The sequence below is a fragment of the Dichotomopilus funicola genome (genome assembly GCF_033296635.1).
Source record: "Dichotomopilus funicola strain CBS 141.50 unplaced genomic scaffold C8A04scaffold_99, whole genome shotgun sequence".
NCBI lineage: Eukaryota > Fungi > Ascomycota > Sordariomycetes > Sordariales > Chaetomiaceae > Dichotomopilus > Dichotomopilus funicola.
Genome location: NW_026944120.1, coordinates 1 through 24,462, shown reverse-complemented (window position 1 = coordinate 24,462; position 24,462 = coordinate 1). Strand labels below are relative to the sequence as shown.

At 53.2% G+C, this 24,462-nt stretch overlaps 10 protein-coding genes across 10 annotated transcripts; 6 read left to right on the top strand and 4 right to left on the bottom strand.

The window, feature by feature from the left end:
* Positions 1-1,245: 1,245 nt before the first annotated feature.
* On the top strand, positions 1,246-2,837 carry C8A04DRAFT_15615 (putative amidoligase enzyme-domain-containing protein; the record flags this gene model as incomplete). Its single annotated transcript, XM_062778553.1, has 3 exons — positions 1,246-1,603; positions 1,726-1,847; positions 1,947-2,837. The coding sequence occupies 3 exons, from the start codon at positions 1,246-1,248 to the stop codon at positions 2,835-2,837; spliced, it is 1,371 nt and encodes a 456-aa protein (XP_062633081.1).
* Positions 2,838-4,057: 1,220 nt separating this feature from the next.
* Positions 4,058-6,029, top strand: C8A04DRAFT_40500 (beta-lactamase/transpeptidase-like protein; the record flags this gene model as incomplete). Its single annotated transcript, XM_062784964.1, has 3 exons — positions 4,058-4,118; positions 4,460-4,843; positions 4,921-6,029. The coding sequence occupies 3 exons, from the start codon at positions 4,058-4,060 to the stop codon at positions 6,027-6,029; spliced, it is 1,554 nt and encodes a 517-aa protein (XP_062633080.1).
* A 608-nt stretch (positions 6,030-6,637) lies between these two features.
* Positions 6,638-9,169, bottom strand: C8A04DRAFT_15616 (Six-hairpin glycosidase-like protein; the record flags this gene model as incomplete). Its single annotated transcript, XM_062778554.1, has 3 exons — positions 6,638-8,349; positions 8,413-8,639; positions 8,697-9,169. The coding sequence occupies 3 exons, from the start codon at positions 9,167-9,169 to the stop codon at positions 6,638-6,640; spliced, it is 2,412 nt and encodes an 803-aa protein (XP_062633079.1).
* Positions 9,170-9,803: 634 nt separating this feature from the next.
* On the bottom strand, positions 9,804-11,732 carry C8A04DRAFT_15617 (uncharacterized protein; the record flags this gene model as incomplete). The annotated part of the gene is made up of 3 exons (XM_062778555.1): positions 9,804-10,254; positions 10,310-11,229; positions 11,325-11,732. The coding sequence occupies 3 exons, from the start codon at positions 11,730-11,732 to the stop codon at positions 9,804-9,806; spliced, it is 1,779 nt and encodes a 592-aa protein (XP_062633078.1).
* Positions 11,733-13,436: 1,704 nt separating this feature from the next.
* C8A04DRAFT_15612 (cellobiose dehydrogenase) lies at positions 13,437-14,148 on the top strand (the record flags this gene model as incomplete). Its single annotated transcript, XM_062778552.1, has 2 exons — positions 13,437-13,765; positions 13,818-14,148. 2 exons carry the CDS (start codon positions 13,437-13,439, stop codon positions 14,146-14,148), a joined length of 660 nt encoding a protein of 219 aa, XP_062633077.1.
* A 644-nt stretch (positions 14,149-14,792) lies between these two features.
* C8A04DRAFT_40496 (uncharacterized protein) lies at positions 14,793-15,444 on the top strand (the record flags this gene model as incomplete). Its single annotated transcript, XM_062784963.1, has 2 exons — positions 14,793-15,302; positions 15,361-15,444. The coding sequence occupies 2 exons, from the start codon at positions 14,793-14,795 to the stop codon at positions 15,442-15,444; spliced, it is 594 nt and encodes a 197-aa protein (XP_062633076.1).
* Positions 15,445-15,918: 474 nt separating this feature from the next.
* Positions 15,919-16,955, top strand: C8A04DRAFT_15598 (uncharacterized protein; the record flags this gene model as incomplete). Its single annotated transcript, XM_062778546.1, has 3 exons — positions 15,919-15,984; positions 16,048-16,651; positions 16,705-16,955. The coding sequence occupies 3 exons, from the start codon at positions 15,919-15,921 to the stop codon at positions 16,953-16,955; spliced, it is 921 nt and encodes a 306-aa protein (XP_062633075.1).
* A 208-nt stretch (positions 16,956-17,163) lies between these two features.
* C8A04DRAFT_40494 (Alpha/Beta hydrolase protein) lies at positions 17,164-18,774 on the bottom strand (the record flags this gene model as incomplete). The annotated part of the gene is made up of 1 exon (XM_062784962.1): positions 17,164-18,774. One exon carries the CDS (start codon positions 18,772-18,774, stop codon positions 17,164-17,166), a length of 1,611 nt encoding a protein of 536 aa, XP_062633074.1.
* Positions 18,775-19,292: 518 nt separating this feature from the next.
* C8A04DRAFT_32777 (uncharacterized protein) lies at positions 19,293-20,551 on the bottom strand (the record flags this gene model as incomplete). The annotated part of the gene is made up of 2 exons (XM_062782217.1): positions 19,293-19,861; positions 19,915-20,551. The coding sequence occupies 2 exons, from the start codon at positions 20,549-20,551 to the stop codon at positions 19,293-19,295; spliced, it is 1,206 nt and encodes a 401-aa protein (XP_062633073.1).
* Positions 20,552-23,009: 2,458 nt separating this feature from the next.
* C8A04DRAFT_40492 (uncharacterized protein) lies at positions 23,010-23,555 on the top strand (the record flags this gene model as incomplete). Its single annotated transcript, XM_062784961.1, has 2 exons — positions 23,010-23,208; positions 23,278-23,555. 2 exons carry the CDS (start codon positions 23,010-23,012, stop codon positions 23,553-23,555), a joined length of 477 nt encoding a protein of 158 aa, XP_062633072.1.
* Between the last annotated feature and the right edge of the window lie 907 nt (positions 23,556-24,462).

Sequence of the window (24,462 nt, the reverse complement as noted above, 5' to 3'; positions counted from 1 at the left end):
TACTTCGTATCCTCAAGCACTCGCAGGAGAAATAAGGTCTCCTACATTTTGAGTGCTGGCTTTGTACCCGAAATATCAAGGGTTTATCTCCCTTACCTAATCAGAGGTCATTATGAAACCAATGTGTCTTAGGTCAGCACCGAATATTGCCTCAAGGTGGAAAGCAGCCAGCGATCGCAAGAGGATTACTGAACATGGATCCCAGACCTCGGTGGTCGTTTCTTCTTTGCCTGTCATTGTTGGTTAACAATGAGGCGGGTAAAGTTGGCCCTGCGGTCCTGCCTTCACAGAATCTCAATTTCCACCCCACTCTTCACTAACAGCCAGAGAAAACTACGGATAGCTACCTAGGTACCTAGGTGCTGAACGTTTCACGTCAGTTCCAACATCCAATTGGGAGAAATCTCCAAACTAGAAAGAATATGTCTATACATCTATCTATATTTAGCTGTTGTTGTACACCTTCCATCATGTTGACCCTTGCCTCTAATTAGGTCAGCTCAGCCAGGCCATATGACGGCCTTGAACACACTCGTAAAGTAGCGCTCAACTTGAGGACTTTGACCTTGAGCTCTGACAGCCTGACTAGGCCCGCAGTAAGCAGCAAGCATGGAGAACGCCTGTTACCGACTGTGATGTACAAGGGACGAAATCGGCCACTTACGTTGTTGTTACTATCAAGTCTTAATCGGCCTACGGTGGACACCAGAAAACACAGATCAGCCCAACCAGTGAGCTGTCGGTTGGCCGTCCCGTCACAGACGACATAAGCAATTAGGTTTTCGGTGGGCCTAATGTCCGCTAGGAGAATGAGATATTACGAGTTCAACGTCTGAGAAGTGGTGGCGACCACAGCTTGGGCCACCGTCCAGAGGATCTCGCACGTTATTCTCGTACATGGTGGGAACCTTCTCATGTGTCCTGGCTTACTTACCATGCTGTTGCTTTAGGCCACGACATCGTATCGATAGATTCATCGGACAGATTCGATAGAGATTAACTATAAAAGCGTGTTTTCCGTAGCCGTAACACCGGATAACCTTCTCTCCAGCACACACACCTTCATCTCTCATTTCTCACGTTTTGCCTTTGACACTGGTTGTCGTAGGCCGCCCCGCTTTCCTTACGCCGCCTGTATCCTAAGTCAAGTCTGAGGAGGTACATTGTATCTATACCCTCACAGCTGTTCCATCTTTCCCTGTCACCTCTTCTTATTCGTTTAACCCCAACTCAATATTTGTAATCATGAACTCCCGCCGGGCCGCTGCTCCTGCTCCTTCCCGTGCCACCGCGTTCCGGAACCCGTGGTGTGGAGCCGAGATCGAGATCTTCGTCAAGCTTAAGCCGAGTGTCCAGGGGATTATCCAGCAGAAGCTCCGGCGGAATCCCAGAAGCATGGCAGGGCACTGGAGGGATTGGGATTTTGACCTCGAAAACGGCACCGGTAACCAGGACAGGAAGGAGAAGCAGCGCAGATGCGTCGGGAAGGCTATCCTGGAGATTCTTGATCAAACACTTGGACCCAATCATCGCTGGTCTTGCGAAAGCGATGCGAGCTTGAAGGAATATACGCTAACGCACCCTCCTGATACCCGGAAATGGTGTATGTCCCTGATAACTTCCGTTTATTTGTTGCCCTCACCCCCTCATCCCCTCATCCCTTCATCCCCCAACCCCCAACCCCCCGAATATCTCCATGAGCAAGCTAATCATTATACGGCGCAGGGGGTATTGAGATCATCTCGCCGCCATTCCCAGCGGACAGCGAGTGGAACGTCACCTTCAACCAGGTGTTTGATGCGATCAACCGCACTTTCGATCTCTGGACGAACGACTTGACGTCATGCGTAAGCTCTTCACCCCCTTTACCGCCTTGAACCTATTTATAGTTGGTTATAACTCGTTGAACCGGTTGACTGACGTCTGATTTGGGAATAAACCATTAGCATGTTCATGTCTCCCCGGGGCCGTATAAGGACAGCAAGTACACGATGGACCAGCTTGCGCAGGTGGCCAAGGGCGCCTTCTTCTTTGAAAGTGCATTGAAGGGGCTTCTACCGGCCGAGCGTCGGATGAACCGATACGCATTGCCGAACTGGTCGATCTATAGCCCTCAACAGTATTACAGTGTGGCACTCCATGGCTGGGCCCCGCTCTTCGAGAGGATCACCAGGCATGCATACCAGCATGGGAACGACACTAACGCCTTCGCCAGGCGAATGACCACCATGGAAGGTTCGGGAGAGACGACCAGGTACGCGTCGACAAGCTTCGACCCTTTTGCCCGCCTGGGTACCGTCGAGTTCCGTCGTCAGGCCGGCGTTGCCTCGGCCAAGACGGCCATCCGCCGTGTGCTGCTGGCGTTGACGCTTCACATCACCGCCCTGACTATGAACTTCGACAACGCCACTCGCGACGTAGGACGGGCGCATCCAACCACCGAACACCTGATCGGTACACTGTTTACAACCTTAAAGACCTACCTCCCGGAAAGGGCATACAAAGACGCGGCATTCAAGACCTGGCTCCAGCAGTGCGCCAGGGATTATGCCAATGACTCTGACGGTGAGGATCAATTTGGCAGAATGGTGCGGAGGTTTGACGAGGTGGAGATCAACAAGCGTGAGGCTAACATGCGCGCGTACGGTGTATATGTGGTAAGTTCCTACCTAGCCGACGCTGATATCACGGACAGCCACCACGGCCTCCCTCTCAGGTCTCAGGACTCAGGGCCCATCTACATTGGCCGAGTTTCCCACTTAATTGCACATATAACTAATAATCAACCCACCGCAGGGTACCGGAACGCCCTCTCGACCCGGCTCGTCCATGTCTAACCACTCACACGTACCATCGGCGCGCCGGGAGCGCCGGGCCTCTGTCAGCGGACCCCCTCCTGCGCAGTCGGCCGGTAGGAGCGGTATCCGCCGCTCCAGCAGCCGGCAGCCCGAAGCCCGAGTGCCGCACCCCGCCGCACCGGCTGGACCTACCATTATCATACCACCTGCTCCGAACGGTGCTGGCCGTACTATCATCGTCCCTGGTCCTGCTCCCGTCATCCCCGCCACGCCATCCTCCTCCCGACGGCGCCGGGCTAGCGTGACAGCGCCTGCGCCTGTGATCCCTGTCGTTCCTGCGCCCAGGCACCACATAGCCGCGGTGCCCGTTCCCGCTCCTAGGTACCCCGCCGCGCCCGTGGTGCCCATGCAGCCGGTGCCCGTGCCGCAGGTGTATTACCCGCAGGTGCCGCCGCAGCAGCCGCAGCCGCGGGGCCCGTATAGGTGATAGTTTAGTTACGCCAGCGGAGAACGGGAAAGTATGACTTGTCTGAACAGGGAAAGGGCTGGGCGGTGAGCGTGTGGGAAAGCTGTGGGGATGCAATACAAACGAGCTGCAATGCGAGAATCAGGGAGCTGAACTAAGGTATCTACCTGTCACCTGAGACAGATAAATATACGCAAGTACAGGGGCTGGTCCCTGCTCGGAGATCGCGAGTTTCCTGTGTGCTGTAGGAGATTAATACCTCAATTAATCGCAGTGTGCAAGTCGAATACACACAGAAAAGAGGCGAACTATATAAGTACACCAATCCCCATTCCCTAACCATCCTGGCGACACCAGCACCCGCGGATTGCTCGCCTGTGTCTTGACCTCCCCGGTATATGGTCCTAACTTTGACATTTCCGCCACGTCATGCTGAGGGTCCTGATGCGCAGTTTCCTTTCCTTACAACTCCAAATTGAACCTTAAGCATCTACCGAATCCTCATCTTAAGACTTCCTCGTCCTCCCTGCGGTAATGGTGAAGCCCTCTGTCTCGCAACTGCTGCTGATATGATGCTGAACTAAAACCTGAATTTATTGTAGGATGTCCGGAGATTGTTTGCTCTGGTGGCGGCGCTCCCCAGCAAGCATCATGACGAAATACTAGATTTAAACACTGTGTCGTTCCTGCCCTTTCACCGGGAGTCAAGCGGTAGGTGCTCCACCGCGATAAAAGAACTGTTTGATCAGCGGGGTCGGATGATAGCCAACTTTGGGTGGGGAGGGGAGGGGCAATGAAGCGGTGCGCTGGTGCCAACGCCAACACCTCATGTTTGCGTGTTGGTCGGGTGTTGGGTGAGAGCTCAGGTCGCACCGCCACCCCCCTCCATGAGATAACCACGCCTGGCTCCAAATTCCCCATCCGACCAAACATTGAGTGCTGCGGCTCTCGAGTTCCTCCTGCCTTCATACTTCTGAGCGGGCAGTCTTGCTTGCTATACCGTCCGATCGAGGCCAGCCTTCGGCGCCGGATTCTAGGATTTCTGTTTGTCCCGACAATTGCGTTCCTCTCTGGCCTGTCCGGCCGTTTTCAACGAGACAATTTGAAACCATCTAGGTCGGTGTGAATATCCCTTTCTAGAGTTGACGCGTTGTGTCGCTAATTCTGTCCTGTTCCATTAGCGTACCTCAACAAGACTTGCTGGATGCTCTGAAATCCAATCGAGGCAAAATCAAGCAGATATGCAAAGCATCAGGCGTCGCCGGCGCATCTGTGGTCGTCATCGATCACGGCGAAACGATCTTCAAGGAAAACTTCGGATACCGCCACATCGCCAACAAGGAGCCTGTCACATCCGACACGATTTTTCGTATCGCTTCCTTGACCAAAAGCTTCATGGGAGCTTGTATTGACCGACTGAGAGCCCAAGGAAAACTTTCGTTGGATGACCTTGTTCAGAAGCATCTCCCGGATGCTAAGAGTCACGATCCCGTGGTTGCCGCAACGGCAACCATTGCCGATCTTCTGGGTCATCGGACAGGGCTCCAAAAGGCCGACCCCCTATGGCTAGGCGCCGGTGGTAAGCTCCTTTTTGAGCGGGACCAGACGATCATGGCCTTCAACGCTCTCCGACCTCAAGCCGGTTTTCGGTCTCAGTTTGCTACAACAATATTGCCTACGGCGTATTGGGCAAGATCATTGCGAAGATCACCGGCCAGCCCTACCATATCTACTTGCAAGAAACCATTCTGAGCCCTCTCGGTATGACGCGCACGGTTGTGACGAAGGACAACGGCCTCCCAGAAAATTCGTCGCTGGCGTATAGCACTTTGGACAACGGCAAGCCATACAATGTCCCTCTCCCTGGCAGCAGCGGGAGCACTGCAATGGGCTCCGCTGGAGGTTTGCTGAGCAGCGGGAACGACTTGTCCAAGTACTACAAGGCACTCATGGCCGCATGGAGTCGCCGTATCAGCAGAGACAAGGAAGCTGTTTTCAGCGATATCTCGTGGATTTTTACGCCGCTGCGGATCATGGAAACACCAGCACTTCGAGAGAAGAGTTATACGTCAGGGTGGGTCAGAAGTCAGCTCCCTACCACCGTCGGTAATATGGGTGTCAACCCCGGGCTTCTGGAGAAAATGCCCGTCCTCTCAGACGGCATCAAGCCTCGATTGGCGCTCTGGCATCAAGGAAGCCTTGTGGGCGCAACATCCTTCGTCATGATGTTCCCAGAGACGGAGTCTGCGGTTTTGGTCCTCACCAACACCATGGCGCTCAACGATGCTGCTGACTGGATCGGACAGCTTCTTGTCGAGACGCTGCTAGACAGCCCCATCCGCAATTATTACGTCGGCTTTGCCTCCGAAAGTGCAGAGCAAGCTCTGAAGCTGTACGCGAAGCTCGGGAGGAAAGTAAAGGCCGGAAGAGCGCCCCAGGGACCAGGTAGACCGCTGAGCAATTATGTTGGGCTATATGTTGGTTTCGCGGGCTTCTTTTGCATCGAAGTTTTAAATGATGACAATGGGCTCGAGATTCTCTTCCAAGGACGTCAATCGCAAAACTACTCACTACAACACCACCACCACGACACTTTCACCTGGTTCATGTCACGGGACGAGCAAATCAAAAGAGTGCGGTTTGTCAGCTACAATCCCGCCCTTTATTTCATTCGCTTTAACGAAGAAGAGGGTAGAGGAATCACCGTGTTAAACTGGGCATTTGATGCAGGAGCACCTGGAGGCGAGGACTTCTTCAAACAGTGAGCATACTCATTTCATACCCACAATGTCCCGGGACTGTTTTGTTCCGAGTTGGAACTGTTGATCACGTTCTGAAACTGGAGGAAATACCGGCGGCCACGAGTGCTAGTTCAGAGGCAGTCAGGGGTTTGGCAAGAAGGTTATCAAAGCTCAGGAGTTACGCGAGTAGAGGACCAAAGAGGAAGTGAGAAAATACGTACTCTACATGCACTGCGTACGATTAGGTACGGCCCTTGCGGCCTGGGGGTTATAGCTCCGTTTCATAAGCTCTCTTTAATTTCTTACAACTGTGAACTATGGCCGTTGAGCATCCAACAAATCTGCTACTCGGCTCCTCGATCAATTACTTCACTTTACGTTATCCCAATCTTCAGAGAACCCCTCCTCCCACCACACTGAACTTCTTTTAAATCGTTCCTCAGATAATATATCAGCTACCACTCAACTTTCCTACCAGATCCAGCCCTGTATCCGAGAATCGCGAGATTACACTGCCAGTGTTCTTAGGCCTATGCAATTACGGGACGCCGCTATGAGATGTGGTTCATGAACTATTATTTCGAGAAAATACTCAATTTCTGTCAATTTCACTTTTAACTGCACATACAGTCTTAGGCTGTAGCAGTAATCTCATACACCTCTCCAACCTCTGTTTCAATCGCCCCCTCATATGGCTGTCCTCCGACTTCAAACTTCTCCGCCCCTTGAACCTTAACCCTCAGCACCCCGCCACTCCTTGCCTCAATCTTTGCGCTGACAAACGCTCCCTGTTCCCAAACCAGCTCCTGGACTATAAAGTTTCCCCGAGCTACCAACCCGTCTGCACTCCCTTTCGCACCAATACTCTCGGGGAGTGCGGGCAGCAAATGGACAACCCCGTCATGGCTCTGTATCAAGACTTCTGCGATGCCAGCGGTCAATCCAAAATTGCCATCGATCTGGAACGGCGTCCCGGGCCCATTGTCCGAGTTCCACAGGTTGGGCGACGGATATGTCTGCACCAGGGTCTGCGCGTGCTTCCAAGCGTCGTCGCCACGCAGCAGGCGTGCATACAGGTTGATGGCCCAGGAGCGCGACCATCCGGTCGAACCGGATCCAGACTGGATGCGGTGATCCAGAAGAGCGGCTGCGGCGCTGCTCAACGATCCGGAAGGACTGGTGAGAGACGGAGTCAGTTGGCTACCGGGGTAAAGCGCCCAGAGCGGGGAGAAATGACGGTGACCAGGTTCAGTGTCACTATAGGCAGGGTTACGCCATTCCTGCAGGCGGGAAGTATCGGGGTTGATTGCTGGTGGACGGATAGCAGGGAGTTTGTCGAGTGCTGCGGCGCAGTCCGTGTCAGATTGATCAAGACCCAAGGCGTTGCAAGTCTCGTTGACGTTGGTGAAGAGCTGGTGAAGGAGCTGGTTGTCCATCTCGATGCTGATGTCAAGGCCTTCGCTCCCGCCGGCTTGATTCATACCCTGAGGCACCTTGAAGGCGTGCTCCGGCGAAAGAGACGGGCCGGTGGTCCAGTAGTCGTTCCATTTGAAGAGGTAGCAGTGGTAAAACTGGGCGGTTTGACGAAGAATGGGCCATGCCACTTCTTCGAGGAAGGTCTTGTTCTGTGTGAAACGGTAGTGCTCCATAGCGTCGGCCGACAGCCAGGCAGCACCCATTGGCCATACGGTGTAGGGCGTGCCCTTGTCGACGGGTGCCGCGTCACCCCAGAGATCGGTGTTGTGATGAAGCACGAACCCGCCATCGTCGCATCCGTACATGGTCTTGGCCACGGCCTGACCGCGGGGAATCGCGATGTTGATCAGGTCGAACACGGGCTTTTGGGTTTCCGCAAGATTGGTAACGAGCGCGGGCCAGTAGTTCATCTCGAGGTTGATGTTGATGGTGTACTTGCTCTGCCACGCCGGGTTGTAATCCTGATTCCAGATACCCTGCAGGTTCGCTGGCAGTGACCGCGGCCCCGTGTCGCGAGAGGACGAAGCAAGAAGGTGGCGGCCGAAATTGAACATCAGAGTCATCAACTGCGGATCTGCGTCAGGGTTCTGCTTGAAGTTGCTCAAACGAGTGGGCACTGGCTGTGACCCGGCATCCCCCGAAGAACCAAGATCAAGCGTCACACGCCCCATGAGGTTGCTGAAGTCGTCGATCGCCGCGTCGTGGACAGCTGAGTACCCTACATCCACGGCAGTGTCGAGTTTCCGTGTGACCACGGCTTGCGCGTCGGTGCCGTCGGGATATCGGTAGGACGTCTCGGCATCAAAGAAAACATCGATCGTATCGGCGCCGGTCACGGAAATTGTCTTGCCGTCCGAAGAAGCAGTGCCTACAAAAGATTAATTAATTAGCTGTGCGGCACCGCAGCGTTTCCTTCCATCACAATACGCACCCCCTGAGTTGACAACCCTAGCCTCGGACCAAAACGTGATGGCGTCGGAGGACTGTCCACTGTTCCCACTCAAAGAAACGACCCCTGTGCCATTTTCGACATTGGCGCTTTGGGAGAGTACCGATTGGGCACGAGAGAGCGACAGCTTGACATTGAGTTTGCCCTGCTCACTAGCACTAAGACGAACGGCAAGGACGCCGTGGGGATAACTGGCCACATATTCACGGCTGTGTTTGTCAGCGCATGTCTTGGTTTCCAAAACTCATTCCAAATTGGTATCTCACCTGTAGTCAGTGCCGTCGTGGGTGTAGTTGACACCGACCGTGCCCTTGTATGTGTCGAGCCAGCGTGTGTAAGATGAGATGCCAGAACCGTGTCCAAAGTCAATGCCGAGGTCGACAAGCGGCTGGTATGCCCTCGGCGAGGTCGGATTCCCTGCCATGTTGTCCATGGCAGACTTGCCCGCACCCGTGATATCCCCTGAGATCAACATCTCCCTAATTTGCGGGACGGCATCCTTGGACTTCGAGTTGGCGCGGTCTAGCCAGGGGCCACTCCACATCGAATTCTCGTTCAAAACCACCTTTTCGTTAGCTGTTCCGAAGACGGCGGCCCCGAGCCTTCCATTGCCAATTGGCAGAGCGCTGGCGAAGTCGTCCCCTGCATCGGATGTGTACCACGCAAACCGTGAGCCATCCCACGCGGTCGCGGCCTCGACGGCAGCGGAGCCCGCGATTAAAAGGGCTGCGAATAACATCTTAGAGACGATGTGGTCACGGATATCATCCACGGTCGTGGCCGTTTTGGAGGCTGTGCCATTGACAAGGAGCCCCGTAATTATAGGTAATTATATACACAACACCGGTGACCTTCAAAAGGAGTGCGGCGCGATGTGTAATACACGCTATTACCGGGTTGTCGGGGTAAATCGCCCAGCCTGGATCTCGGTCCTGCGCCTGATTCGCGCGCATGTGTCCCATTGCGGGTGATCAACGTAAAGGAAGGTAACTCCCGGACAAGGTGAAGCGCACCAGTCAACAAACAATACCAACGCCAGTTTTGATGTCAAAATGGAGCCGAGACGTCCGAGCGGGGAAGTAAACCCGCCAATGCTCGACTCCAAATTCAGTGATGAACTTGATCTCAGGGGCGGCGTTTTTCCGCCTCAACATGCACGTCAAGATTCCCGATATTTTCTCCGGTACCCTGCGAGAAAATAAAGGTGATGGAGAAAATAAAACAGCCGGGACAATTGAGACGCTTTCCCGCGAGCGACAATTCACAACTATAAGCAATTAATATAATTATCGCCAAATACGACTTCAATTAGCAACAGCACTTGGGAACGATTGCCACCTTTTGAAACAGCGACGTAGTGTCAGAATGTCTTCCTAGATACCGAACACGGTCAAGCTATTTTGAATGAAGTAGTTGATGCCCTCAGCCCGCCAGCTGTCGACCTCGATGTAGCTGTCCTTATCAGTCCAGACGATATTCTCTCCCACTCCGCCACCAGCGCTGGTATTGTATGAGGGCCAGGTCTCCAACCCCGGCAGGCCCAAACCCTTGGGCCCGTTTGGATCCTGACCCGTGATGAAGTTGACCCAAGCGGTGGACATGCTTTTGGCTAGCGAAGTGAGCACCTCAGTGTTGTTGGCAAATGGGTTTTCCTCGTAGCCATCACCGCGAATGTTATCGAACACAAAGGCGACCTCTTGGAAGTGGGTGGCTCCGGCGTAACCGGGGATTCTTGGTAGCACAACGTCAAATCGGTAGCTCCAGGAGCGAAGATTCTGGGCCGCAAAGGCGAGGCTTGCGCGTCGGCGAGAGTACTGCATTATACTATTCGCGTCTTAGTGTTTGCTCGGTTGCTGAAAGAGAAATTGGGACAACTTACAAGTCTCCAAACAGGGCGGCTGTACGGCGGTACTGCAGGCCCATGGACTCGGCCACCATGTCTCCTGGCTGGATAATGGGCCACTTGTCCAGCCCGGGAACGCCAACAGCTTGGATGTTGGGGTACAAGTACATCAGCTCGTCCACCACCTGCTCCAGCGATTTGCCCGCCGTCTTCTCCACCTCCAATCCCACTATGGACGCAATTGCGTTTCGCATCTCATCGTCCGTATTCACACCACCACCATTAGGGCCACGTCCCGTGCCAAAGGATGCCCCCTCTTCTGAGTTGCACCCGATCAAGACGGAGACCTTGGGAAACCGACCCTCACTCAACTGCTTGGACGGATAGTCTGCAATGAAATCTCCGTCCAATACCGGGCCCCAAGGGTTAGCGGCCGTGCCATTAAGCGCATTGTGTAGGTCTTCTAGTGGTAGTGTCCGCAGGCAATCAAGCGACTCGGGTGTCCCAACTGTCTCTGCACAGGTGGTGTTTTGTACGAGCGTGTCGTATGTGTCCTGCATGAGATTGGTGGCATTCAGACCCCCGGGGAACCGCCCGATGTATCCACCGTAGCCTGACTCTGCGATGACGCCCCGGAAGAGGCCGTCGTCGCGACCACCATAGGCTAGCGTCTGCGCGTTGACGCTTTCTGCACCCGAGCTTTCACCCCAAATCGTGACCTTGTCAGGCGCCCCGCCGAACGACGCGATGTTCTCGTTCACCCACTGTAGCGCCAGGCGTTGGTCCCTGAAGCCCAGGTTTGTAATGCCCGCATCGAGGGCCTGCTTACCGGAGGGGAATCCAAAGGCCGAGAGGCGGTAGTTGAGGCTGACACCAATCATGGGTGTGTCTTGGTTCACACTGTTTTGCACGATGAAGGAGAGGTTGTACCGCTTGTCCCCCGAGCCGCCCATGTACTGTTGATTCCCGAGAAATAAGGTGTTAGACAAACTTGGACATGCCAAAGATTCTCCTCTCAAACTCTGTGTAACCCGGAAGTTGAAGGACGTACCAAACCACCGCCGTGGATCCAAACCGCTACCGGTAGGCCAGCTGTGTCCTCAATACCAGCCGGTCGGATAACGTTGAGGTATAAGCAGTCCTCGGAAATCTCGTACCCAACTTCATCCCCGCCGTAACCAACGCAATGGGGTGGATAGGCGGTGGCGTCCCTCACATCGTCCCATGACGAATTTAGGTGTTGCGAAACAGTGAATCGAGGTGCTTTCCGTGCATACGGTATGCCGAGGAAGAAGTCTTGGTCATACTCAGGTGAGTGAACGCCGGCGTACGAACCGTTCCGAACATTAACGATGGGAACACTGGCGGCAACTTGACGGTGCGCTGGCAAAGCCCCAACAGTGGACGCAAACCATCCCGAGCCGGCGGCTAAAAGCAATGACGTGAGCCAAGGGACCATGATTTTGTTGGGCGGACAACACTGTGCGTCACGATGGTAACACAGCTGAACCAGATCTTGTACTCTGTCTTTTAACCGTCAGGTATGTCGAACTTATAGCTCTCCAGGATAACGGCCATTTTGCTTTGCTCACTCGGCGCCATCTCGGTCGGCGTTCTGTCCCAATATTCCGCCTGCAGGAGCGGCACCAAGTAAGCCGGGGTGGGCGGCGCGGGGTTGGTATGTACAAGTCTTGTTCACAACTCACCATAGCTCCCCAGAACCGGGACAGTGGCTTCCTATGCGTTCCCTTGCAGCCGTAGGATCCGATTTATCCTGGTACTGTGTCGATCCGAAGTAGTGCTGTCACGGTGGAAAACGTTGCCCGGATGTACGGTGGGGCTTTTTGGTAGCCGAGCACGCCGAGGCGGCTTATAATATTCCATGCGAATAAGATCGTTGCGTGCCTCTTTTCAAGAGTCGTCAACTGCGGGGTGACATTAACATAGGTGATTATACGGCAACGCCTTGTGGGAATGAAGGCAGCGGATCGATCCCAATTGCCTGGTTCTCTCCTTGTAGGTCCTGTTCCAAATACTGCGAGCGGTACCTAACTACGAAGTTAACTTAGGTAGGTAATTTATCATTTTCCTCCGACGTACAAGCCTGCAATTGTAATTAATGCACAACCGACTTTCCGAGTTGCCAATTCTATTTCACCCTTTCCGCGTCTTAAAAATTACACAGAAACACCAATGTTATAACTACCCAATCTTGCGTGCTCGATATTGACTGCCGCGTTTGTTGGTCCAGCATCAAAATATGTCCTCAACATAGTAACCAAGAACGCGAAGGGCAATATACTTATCGTGCATAATATATCAAGGGATAAGAGGGGCCCCCCCCATAGCTGCAACTGACCTTTCCCTCCTGCGACATTATACTTTTCAGAAGCTGCCCGGACATTAAATCTGGCAATGTGGCGTGAGAAGGAATGTCTTTCGTCGTACATTCCAGTGTTACGGGAACGCCCGTAATCTCTACCGGTTTGTATCCTGCGAATGTATACAACGCTGCTTGGGACCTGGCTGCTGTCACATTCGGCATGAGCAACCGGGTAATGGGCGGCATTGTATCTGTACATGGTTGAAGAACTCCCAAGGCGCGAGGGGGCTTGCTCAGGTCCAACATACATGGTCGGTAAATGGCCGCTTCCTCGCTCGGGTATCTAGGTGGCTGTAATGTACATGTACCTTACTTTACCGCAAATACTGTGCGAGGCTAACAACATGTGAATAAAACGAGTCGCTTTCGTTTGGGAAACGCCACCATTTCGACTAAGCGCAAACATAGTGCGACCAGGCTTCCCGCTTTGCTGAAGAAATTATCCTGCTTCTCCCTTTCATTTCTAGCGTTCTGCTCGACCACTTACAGCCCGACCATTATGAATCGTCATCACTCTACCATGCATGCCCTTTCAGCCGCCCCGAACTTCAACACATCCAATATCGAGAGAATGATGGCGCATCGGTTAATATTTACCCGCCACCATGCTCCTCTCCACGCTTATCTGGGTGTCGTTGGGGCAGGCCGACAGATACCCTCAGTGTGCTTGCTTAAATGGCAATAATTACATCGTGTTCCCGCTTGGGACCTCACGGTCTTCTCAGATAATCTCACTCTTCATGTTCAAGCCTTCCACCTCCTGCTCTTTTTCACAATAACATGGCCTTCCTTCGCTTTCTCACGGCCGCTGTTCTTGCGAACGCCGCACTGGGCACCCCGGTCCCCCAAAGCGACGATAACCCGGCGCAGTACTGTGATGCGGCGACTACGATCTGCTACTCTGAGTGGGTGAGCCCGGAAAACATTGCCTACCGTGTTGCCATCCCAGACACGGCCGTGGCAGGAAGCTTTGATGTCCTGCTTCAGATAGAAGCGCCGACAACCGTGGGATGGGCCGGTCTCGCTTGGGGCGGCGTCATGGTCAACAACCCCTTGACCATTGCATGGGCAAATGAGGATGGGGCAGTGGTTTCGAGTCGGAGCGCAACGTAAGTCCCGAATTTACTATGAGCAGTGAAATCACAGGACTGACTGCTCTAGCTCCCGCTCCTATCCTACACCGTACACCGGTGCAACCTACGCCGTGCTCCCCGGCTCCACGGCCAACAGCACTCACTGGTCCATCACCGTCCTGGCTCAAGGCTTGAGTTCCTGGGGCAGTACCAGTCTTGATCCTGCTGGGACGATATCCGTGGCATATGCTCAGTCAGGGACTCCTCCTACGGAACCGGCCAACAATGCCAGCCGCTTCAGCATTCACAACAGCCACGCTAAGTGGACACTCGATCTTAAGGCGTCTCAAATCGCCAACTTCGCCGAACTAGTGGCCAATGCTTCTGCACCGTTGGCCGGGGGAGTGGGAGGTGCTTGAGCGGTCCTCATGAGGAATGCGCTCGAAGAGAATTAGCCTTCTCAATCCAAGAGAGCAATGATCGCGGGGTTGGGAGTGGACGCTTGACCCTAGCTGGGAGGCTGCCTACCGTCGGAAAATTTAGTCTTGCGAATTTATCATAGGTACCATCTTGCTCCCAAAAGATCGATCATTACCGCATCGTACATCTTCAATGATGATCCTCCCATTGACACCGGGATTTACTTGGCTTGATGTCTAAACGTTTACAAGACCCGCTTGGCCGTTTCCCCCGCCTTGCCCAGCACCCGTGGTCGGTCTCAACCTTAATTCCGCCGAGAGTACTGTGTAGTGTAGTACTTCAACTTCGGATCAGCGCGTTACCGACGGCCCGTAGATTAAAAGGCTTATCAATCGCCATTTCCCCTTTCGCAGTTTGCCAGCCATTGGCCGCTTTGACCCTAATCACTTTGCAAAGACTGGGCTATTAGGCAAAACAGCGGAGCGTCCAAAACAAGCAGACCTTCCTGCTCCGCGTCCACCACTAACAAGCCCGGATAGAAATTAGGAGATCAGCATTTAAGAAAGCCGACATCCTGGGGCTGCATCTGCTTTTCGCGTCCGAAAAAATCACATCACAATTGGCATTCCAAGACCCAACCATCATGCACGCCTCTTCCATCTCGCTTCTCGGCCTTGCCGGGCTCGTCTCACGGGTCTCGGCCCATGGCCTCGTCACAGCGCCAGCAACCCGGACGCCGGGTGATGCAACCGAGGCGGTATGTGGCAGCATCATGGCCGAGTTCTACCGGGCGGACAACACCTCCTACCCCGAGGCTCTGCTCCGGGCCAACCCCGACGGCCTGCCCGCTCCGTACGATCCCAGCAATTGCAACCTCTGGTTCTGCAAGGGTTACCAATTTGAAGACAACGTCGACAACGTCCAGGCGTACACCACCGGCCAGGTTGTGGACCTCAACGTTTGGATCCGAATTCCGCACGAAGGATATGCCAACGTCTCGGTCGTCGACACTGCGACTAACACCGTGATTGGGGAGCCCCTGATTGCCTGGCCCGATCACTACGCCGGTTCGGCGACACCACCGGAGGATCAGACAAACTTCAGCATTGAGATTCCGGATCTTGGTGAGCAGTGTGCGGAGGCTGGTGCCTGCGTAAGTCAATTGTCCATCGTGAAAGCCAGGGCATTCATTATCTGACATTTGACAATAGGTCATTCAATGGTACTGGCTTGGACAGGGACAAACCTACGAGTCCTGCATTGACTTTACTGCGGCCCCGGCAGCGTCGGAGTAAAGCCAAACTGAAAATGTACCTTAGGGAGATCATGTTGGATAAATTTCTAGGGCCGAAATCTCGCCCGTAAAAATGTACAAAGTCAACTTGATTTGCTATTTTGTGAGAAGAGATGCATCTGGGACTTGTGTGTGAAGTTCGGACTTTTACGAGCAACCGAATGGTCGGAGCAAACGCGAATTCTCGCCCACAAAGGAACTGCGGAGATTGGCCGGATTGCCGCTGGGGATCGCCCTCCATTTGCATCATTTCCGGCGCCGGCCACTTGGTTGGCCGCCCTTTCATGGCTTTGTGTTTCAGACTGTGGCAACTTCCCGCCCAGAGATTGACGCGTCACACCAGGATTTTAAGGTGCTGACTTCAACGCTACCGTAAAAGAACACACCTCCATTTTCTGCGCAATTCCCCGAAACCTTCACTTGCACTCTCGACTTCCTTTCGTTTTTCGGTCTGACTTTGAATTCCCGCCTCGGCATGGCTCGCAATTGCACCGTCATTCCCAATTCGGTGCCGAGTGATGCGGGCATTGCGGGTGCAGGGGTACGTTGCTCGCCGACAGATTCAAGTCATTCCACGCATTCCTTTCTCGGCTAACAGCACCAGGTCCTACTCGCCTCGGCTATCACAACCGGGTTATCACTAGGACTATCGGCTAGTCTAGTCCTCCAAGATGTGTTAAAACGCTCATCATCCCGGAATCCATCCGTCATCCGGCGACAGCTTCTCAATGGATATTCAGACCAGCAAATTATGGTCGGCATCGGTCTTCAAAGTGTCGGGCTGGTAAAAGCCGACTCCCTGGTGCCGTACCATTTCTTTTTGATATGGATGTTGGCGCTTCTCTCCATGGCCACGCATAACGCCACACTCCTCGCCTTAGTCCAGGACTTTAAACGGGACTGGGTTTTGAGGTGGATGCGGCAACTCTTAATGTTTGTCAACCTCGCTCTCTCTTGTGTTTACGGGGTCTATGTGCTCCAAAGCAAGATCAAAGGGTTGCCGGCCACGCTGCCTATCGGCTGCGTCTGGGGGCTGGATTCTACTTCGTCAAATGTCGGCGGGCTTGATTACGTGGGGACCATCGCGACCATTGCTGGGAACTGCGTTGTGTTTGGCCTCGCAACATGGTACCTACAAAGCCGGAGGCAGCGGTTTTACAGAATTGTCCAAATTGTCGGCTTGGTCCTTATGTCAGCCATCGCCATCGGTGTGTACTGTTGCTCTTCACCCATGACGTCATCTGCTAATTGATGTTTTCAGGTGCGACCGTTCGAGCATACCTTCTTTCACAAGCCTTTGGAAGACCAGACGTCAAGCTCAGTGATGAAGGAGAGAAACAATGGAGCTTCGGTCAGCTTCTCTCACTCCTCATGCTCATCCTGCCTGTTATTTCAGTAGTTGAGGTCATGCGGGGGGCGATAGCTGTGGCGCCGCCGGTGCCTGACGATGACAAGCAAAGTTTGCTAAATGGTGAACTGTCCGACATCCCACGATTCAGGGGGAGTGATTAGCAAATTACATTTGGATTTTTTATTAAATTTTTTGAAGAGAGTGATGTGCGTGCTATAGACATCGCTCACTCATTCAAATCTATTTTTCTCGCATTCTGCAGGTCAAAAACCACTCGCCCTTCAACATTAAACAGGGTCTGAGCACTTGGGCAAGAACACATGCCGTCATGGAAAGGCCATCTTTTTTCTTGCATCATGGCTTCCAAGTTCATTCTCCTAAATACCCTGAAACAGCTTCCCAAAACTCGGCCGGAGATTCCGCCATCGGAAGATGCCCTGCTTGGGGGACGATCTTAAGTTCAGACCCTTGGGCGCCCAATAGCCCCCTGAATCCATCCATCGCCTTTACAAGTGCGCCTTTGCCGTCTCCGTCACCGACAACTAATAATCCCGGGACCTTGCAATTCTTCATCTCGTCACGCAGATTGTAATTCCACAATGCCTGGCAGGAATGCTTGAATCCCTGAACGCTGTTGGCCGCTACCATATCCGTCATCCATCCCGCAACCTCCTTCTTATCGTTCATCGTGTGCGGATGGAACCATCTCTCGACGGTTTGGCTAGCGAGTTTCCGAATCCCGTCCCCCTCCGCCACGGCAATGCGATCCTTCCATGCAGCCGTGTTGGCATCGCTTGAGGCAACGTTAAAGTCACAAGCCACGAACTTCTCGAGCAACTCTGGGTACTTGAGCGCAAACTTTAGTGTTGTCGCACCGCCCATCGAGACCCCGACTAGTGCATGAAGCTTGGGAATGCGCAGTGCCGACAGGAGAGTAGCCAGGTCATCGCTAAGCATGTCGAGGTCGGCCGGAACAGGTGGAGATGGCACATCGTGCCGGCCACGGGTGTCGTACCGAAGGATGCGCAAGTCTGCCCGCGCAGTCTTGATAATAGCGACCAAGGGGTCCCACATGTTGAGTGAGGTGAGGAGCGAGTTCGAGAATGCGATAGTCGGAGCTGTGGGGGATGGATTTCCCTCTAGGCGATACGGAATCCGCAAGCCATCCGCAGTGCTGACGGAGGCCTCAACCACAGCATGTCCGCCCGGGGTTGTTGACAAAAAGTGTCCGTCGGAAAAGGCGGCAGACTGCGGTAATCGAGACAGAGAGTCCAGCTCTCTAGGTCCAGGCCCAAAGACGTAAAACAGCTCGTAGGTCCGGCGGCCCTTTTGAGCAATGTACTTGGAAAACACTTCATCACGCCAGGTCGTGTTCATGGCCGCCTTGTGCTCGGGGCCATCCAGCCCGTTGTCGCGGGTGTACTCATGCAACGTAATGACTCTAGTCTGTCCCCGGCCTTCGATGGCCGATGGAGTGCGAAAGACGCGGCTGCGAAGCCAGCCCGGGATCTTGGACAGCATCGGGATGTGTTCCTTCTTGTACCATTCAATGACGGGCCCTTCAGCGTCGTCGGACTTGAGGGACACCTCAACTGAAACCAAGACAAGCCCCTCAGCCTCGGTGTCTGTTAAACTCTCGATTGGGACGAATAAGGGGCTCTGCTGTGAGTCGACGAGGTCAAAGAACTTTCGATCAACGTCGACCTGCCCGATAGTGGCCGCCTCTCTCGCAGATCGGTTAGCTCGGAGGTTAGTGTAAGTCGGAGTGTCGAGAAGCTGCATAGACGTCACGTCATAGGCTGCTAGGAACTCCGGCCAGTGGCCGTCTGTAGAACGGTACCGTAGCCCGTTTGTGAAGATGTGTGGTAATCTGAGACGTGTCGGGCCGTGTTCGTTGTTGTACCATTCGTGGAATTGGTCCAACGAGAGCCCCTCGCGGGGCTGCATTGTGACGTAGAGCATACCCGGCCCGTTCGCCATGGTGGTTGTAATGTCGTTCTATGATGGGAAACGTCGGTCTTTCTGCGTTTCCGCCCCGAGAATACTGAAGTCACTTTCAAGAAACAAAAAGCTTCATCGGAGGATGCACTCAAGTTCGAGGAGTTGTGACCCGCTCCCGAGTTCGTCCGGCTCGAAAACATTGGGGGAAGTGGAGCACGGCTCTTTTCCCGGCTCCGGCATTTACGAGGCGAAGCTTTTTTCCGTGACGGGCCGCCGGGGCCCGCACCCTGCCAAACTGGAAGGTAAAATCGAAGCAATACGTATCAAGGACTGAGGCGTGAAACCTAACGGAGCTACAAAGTAGCATACGTTTATTCACTTCGGCGGCCGAAAATGGTGACCCAGGACAAATCTCACAAGGCGGCCACCTTTCTGATGAACAATTTGCGCCTAGTTAGGTCGGTAATATACTGGCACCTCAAGCAAATGTATTCTTAAAAAAGAAACCTCGCCAACTCCATAATTCCACACCTCCTCCATCTTGCCTTACGGTTCCCCTACGGCTCGCCCCAGATTTCATCAGCAATCTGCCTGATGAGCGCTAGCTTTTTCTTTTCATCCTCCTCCGTCAACGGGTAACCGGTTTCGTGGGTGCTGAACCCGCATTGCGGGCTAACGGCGATGCGCTTGAGCGCCTCTTCGCGCGATTCACCATTACCCGCAGCCACAAAGTCAGCGGCTTGGTAGATACGCCGCTTCACCTCCTCCTTGTCCTCGAGCTCACGCAGTTTGGTGGAGATCGCGCCGATGACGACGTTCCGGTCCTTGGGGAGGAACTTGAGGGGTTCAAAGCCCCCGGCACGCTCGGTGTCGTACTCTAGGTAAAAGGTGTTGACTTTGAGCTTGGTAAAGAGCTTTTGCGCAATCACGTCGTAGCCACCCTCTGCAAAAAAGCGGCCGCCGATAAAGTTGCCGCGGCAAAGGTGCACACCGGTGTGGAAATCGGCCGGCACCTTGCTGATGCTGTCGTTGTAAAGCTCGATGTAGGCATCAAGAAGGTCGTCCACAGTGCCAATGTTGTCGGGGTCCTCAGCCCAACCCTGGCGGAACTTGTCGGAGCAAAAGTCTAACGGGTGAGCTACTACATTCTTTCTCGACATAGCTAGGCCAGGAACTTACACGCCAAACCAGGGTCGTCAAATTGAACGTTGCGGAGACCGGCTTTGTACAGCTGGTCAAGCTCGGCCTGGTACACCTTGGCAACGTCCTTGAAATACTCGGCGTCGTTGGCGTAGGCCTCCTTGGTGTAGGCACTCCCTTGCTTGTACCGCATATGGAACCAGGCCGGAGTGATTAAGGTGAGTTTGATGTTCTTCCACTCGCTCTCGGGCACATACTTTTGCACCAAGCGGAGCTCGTGGAGGTTGGCCTGCGATTTCTCGGGGCTGTGGTGGAGCTTCGAGCCGGCAATGACGGAATCTCCTGGCATGACCTTACGGTCCTTCTCAACCAAACTGACCACGTCCGGGTGGTATAGCCGGAAAAGTGAGGCATCGGCATCCTGCAGCCGGACAGTGCCTTCAAATTCGTCCCACATAAGACCCCAGAAACGGGTGCGATTGTATTCGCCACTGGTAACGGCCTTGAATCCCAAGTCTCGCTGAAGCTTAACCACGTGCTCAACCGCCTCGGATTCGACTGTGGGAAGGCCGGCTTCCTCCGGGCTCAGGCCCTTCTCGCGGATGATCTCGCGTACATCCAACAGCTTCTGCGGTCGCAGGAGCGAGCCCATGTGTTCGGCACGGAATGGCGGCATGTTGAGAGAGGAACGGGTAGGCTGGACAAAACAGACGATGTGTCAAGAAACATCCAAACCAGACGGGAATAAAAAGAGCACAGTTTTCGAGGCAAACAAAAGGCGGGGTTTTCGAGGGATTCAACTGATAAAAGACTCCAACTCATTAGAGTCCCTATGACGGAAGCGGGGCAAAGTGGGAAGATCCAACTCAAGTTTGCCGAGCCCACGCCGACCTCCACTATCCCATCTCCGGCAATTATAATTCTAATTCAGCCAGAGATCCTCCACGCAAGAGTGCGGCCCAAGCACAAACTCCAGGTAATCTCCCTAATGAGGGCGGCTTATGGTTCGTGGGCTCTCTGGTGTGCATTTCGTGGCGCGTCGAAATGTTTGGTTCGCCTGTGTTCGAGGTGGGATTCGGATGCAAACGCGTTGAGTGCGTTTCTCGGCTCCCCGGAGCCATGATCTGGCGCCGGCAAACATGCCATGGAAGTGGTCGGGGTTAGGGTTAGGGTTCGGGTTGGTGTCAGCTCGTGGGTTTTCTTCAATGTATCTTGTGGGTTCATCGTGAGTACCTCCCATTACGGAGGTTCAGTAGATGAATCCAGTCAAAACCGTTATCCCCCACCACAACTCGCATTATACGAATATTTTCCAAACCGAATGTATCTCGACTCTCCACAACCACCAGTCGGTCGGCCGAGAAAGTGTCGCATCTTCAATCGTATCTTCAATCGTATCTTCAATCGTATCTTCGATTCAATCTTCAATGGTAGAGCTAACCCTAACCCTAGCCCTACTTGAAAGAGGCCGAGGAGCCAGCCTACTTTTTGCAGCGGGGCTAGCTTTTTTTGAGCCAAACCATTGAGCCAGCCCACTTTTTGCAGCAGGGCCAGGTTTTTTAAGCGAGTCTTCTATATATTGAAGATTGAATTGAAGATTGAATTGAAGATACAATTGAAGCTACGATTAAAGATACGATTGAAGATGCGATTGAAGATGTGACACTTTCTCGGCCGACCGACTGGTGGTTGTAGAGAGTAGAGATACATTCGATTGAAGAATCGGTCGCTCAATGCAATTCGGTTCGTGCGAAAAATGAATTTAACGCAAGTGTGGTGGGGCGATAACGGTTTTGACTAGGTTCATCTAACAAACCTCCGTATCCCGCCCCAGGATGGATTCCAACAATCTATAGAATACGGGAGGTAACTCATGGGCCCTAACTCTGCTTCTGCGGTCCGCTCTGGCGGAGTGTGGACGTCCAAGGTTGGTATCATCAATCTGAGACAAGCATCAAGCGACTATTGGTACATGGGTAGTGGACCTGCGTACGAATTACTCACAAACACTCGCGATGTGTTATAGGGAGGCCAGATACAGCGGTCCACTGCGAGGGAACAGGTAATTATGCCAAGTCGTACCCACGCACTTCCAAAACTAAGGGGGGCTACCATATCACCAACCGAGCTCTGGAGGCACTCCGAGAGTAACCACCTCTTGTCGGCTACAGGGCCTGGGCCCGGCACGGGCTAGATTAACAATTATCTGACGCAGCCAGTATTTGTTCGGAATCTGTCGTCATGACCTCTCTTTACATTTATTACGCACACTATTCCGGCCACCACTCCTCGCCAACTGTTTCAGGGCCCCTCCCACATTTGAATAGGAACACTCGCAAGTATTTTTCTTGGTCGGACGTGAAACAACATAATTACATAATTAGTACACGACGTGCGTGAAGCACAGGATAGGGTGCTTGTAGCAGATACGCCCCGGGGTATGTACAATTTGCCTCTTCACTGTCTCCAGTTAAATTAATTGTTACAATTCAGACTCAGCCGGCCGAGATCTGTCGCAAAAAGCATAGTAACCAGCGGTGCGGCATGTTCATTGATATCCTATGCAGGCAACAGGTTAGGTACGTACCTCCTGGCCCACTGGGTAGATATTGTAACTACCTGTTGTAATGGATGGCCGGACTCCTACACAAGACATGTAATTACCTAGGCAACGCTCGCTTAGAACCCGTTGCCCCAAAACTAAAACTTGCACGTATTGGTTTGCCAAGGTCGACGACAATGGCTCTAGAACACTCCAAAGATGACCAAGCGCAGCCGTCTCCCATATCGTTCGAACATTGAACCGGCCAAGGAACTCGGGAAGATCGAGGCGATCCCCTGTCCCCGCGATCCGTTCTTGGATGCCCCATTGGTGGAAGCGATGCAAGGCACGCCAACCGAGCGAATCGTGTCCAGAACGGTTACATCCGTTTCATTATTACCGGAAACCGGGATTCCATGACGGCAACCGCGAGAGATCTGCGATGACTCGAGCCTGGGCCACGAGGGCCCAGGTGTATAAAGCGGTCTTAGTTTGCCGAGACCAGTCCTGTAAGTATGTCCGTGGTTCTTTGGAGTGCGTACACGCAAGACTTATGTTCTCAGGGTCCCCAAACCGCTATTTGATACTCACTATGAAGGGTTTTATTCCATTGATCCTGGGTCTTGCGGCCTCGGTCGCCTCCGCTGCTACGCCGGCGACTCCCGGCCTAACCTACCTGTACTCGCTCAATTGCACCCTTGGAGCGGCGCTGTCGGTCGGCGCAGGACCTCACGGCACACGCACCGTGATCCCCATCACGGGCGGCACATTTTCTGGGCCTAAGTTGTCCGGTACGTCGTGGTTTGAACACTCCTGGTGCAAGATCATATGCCCGAAACTAATCACAGTGGAATGAACAGGAAAAGTTCTTGACCTTGGGGCCGACTGGGGCTTGGTCGACAAGGATGGTACCTTCTCAGCCGACACACGCTACCAGCTGCAGACAGACGACGGCGCGCACATTTTTATCCGCACGTCCGGGCCGGCTCAGGCTGACGGAAAAATTCACCTGCGCATGGTATTCGAGACGGGCAACGCCGATTATTACTGGCTTAACAACATTGTCGCGGTTGGGATCTTGACAACAGGGAACGGATATGTCGCAATTGATGGATGGCAACTGGACAGTCCCAAGTAGACTCGGCCCAGGTACTGGACCGGTGCGGCATCGAGGCGATTTGAATTACTTGTTCAGATAGAGAGGATGAGGGGAAACTCAACGGTTTAAATTCTTGGCCACGCTGGAAGCATAGAAGGACATGCTGTTGAGGCTTGCCGATCCATGATGTGATTGTAGTTAATTAGAGCTCCCATCCATGAATCTGGGTTCCATTGCCAATCATATGCCCTCCCATGTGGCCGTATGTTTTGCGACACCACCTAATCATAAATGTCAACACGCATCACGGACCCTCATCGCAACACGCAAATCCGACGGCCTGGCTAGAAAGCTTCCAGATCCACTATTTGAATGCCACAATACTTTTTTCCAGGACCAGGTAGTGAGTCGTAGGATCAGGCCGTTATAATTAGCGTATTCTTCTTCATGATTTTGTGTTTCTCGCACAATCCATCGCTTGAATAATGTATACGGAGGCTTGGCTCAAATCGCTTATCGCCCCACCACACTCGCGTTAAATTCATGTTTCGCACCAACCGAATTGAATTAGGCATACATTTCTCAAACCGAATGTATCGATACTCGGCCTTCTGGCCGAAACAACATTATATAACCAACCCTAACCCTGAAAACTGTAAATAAATGAAATAATGATTTAAAATCCTCTATAAAGGGAGATTTTTAAAATTAAATTAACTTTACTCTAACCCTAAACCTAATCCTCCTATCCTAGCTGGCTTGATAGTTGGCTGAGAAAAATTTAGCCCTGCTGTCAGTGAGCACAAAGACACCGGCCTAGAGGCAATGTGACGAATCGTCTCAACCACACTCTGCAAGGGTTCACTGAAGGTAAGGTAGTTAGGGTTGTGATTCGGTGAAGCCAAAGGGTTCACAACAAGATAATGATCTGGTCTCAATGTTCGTA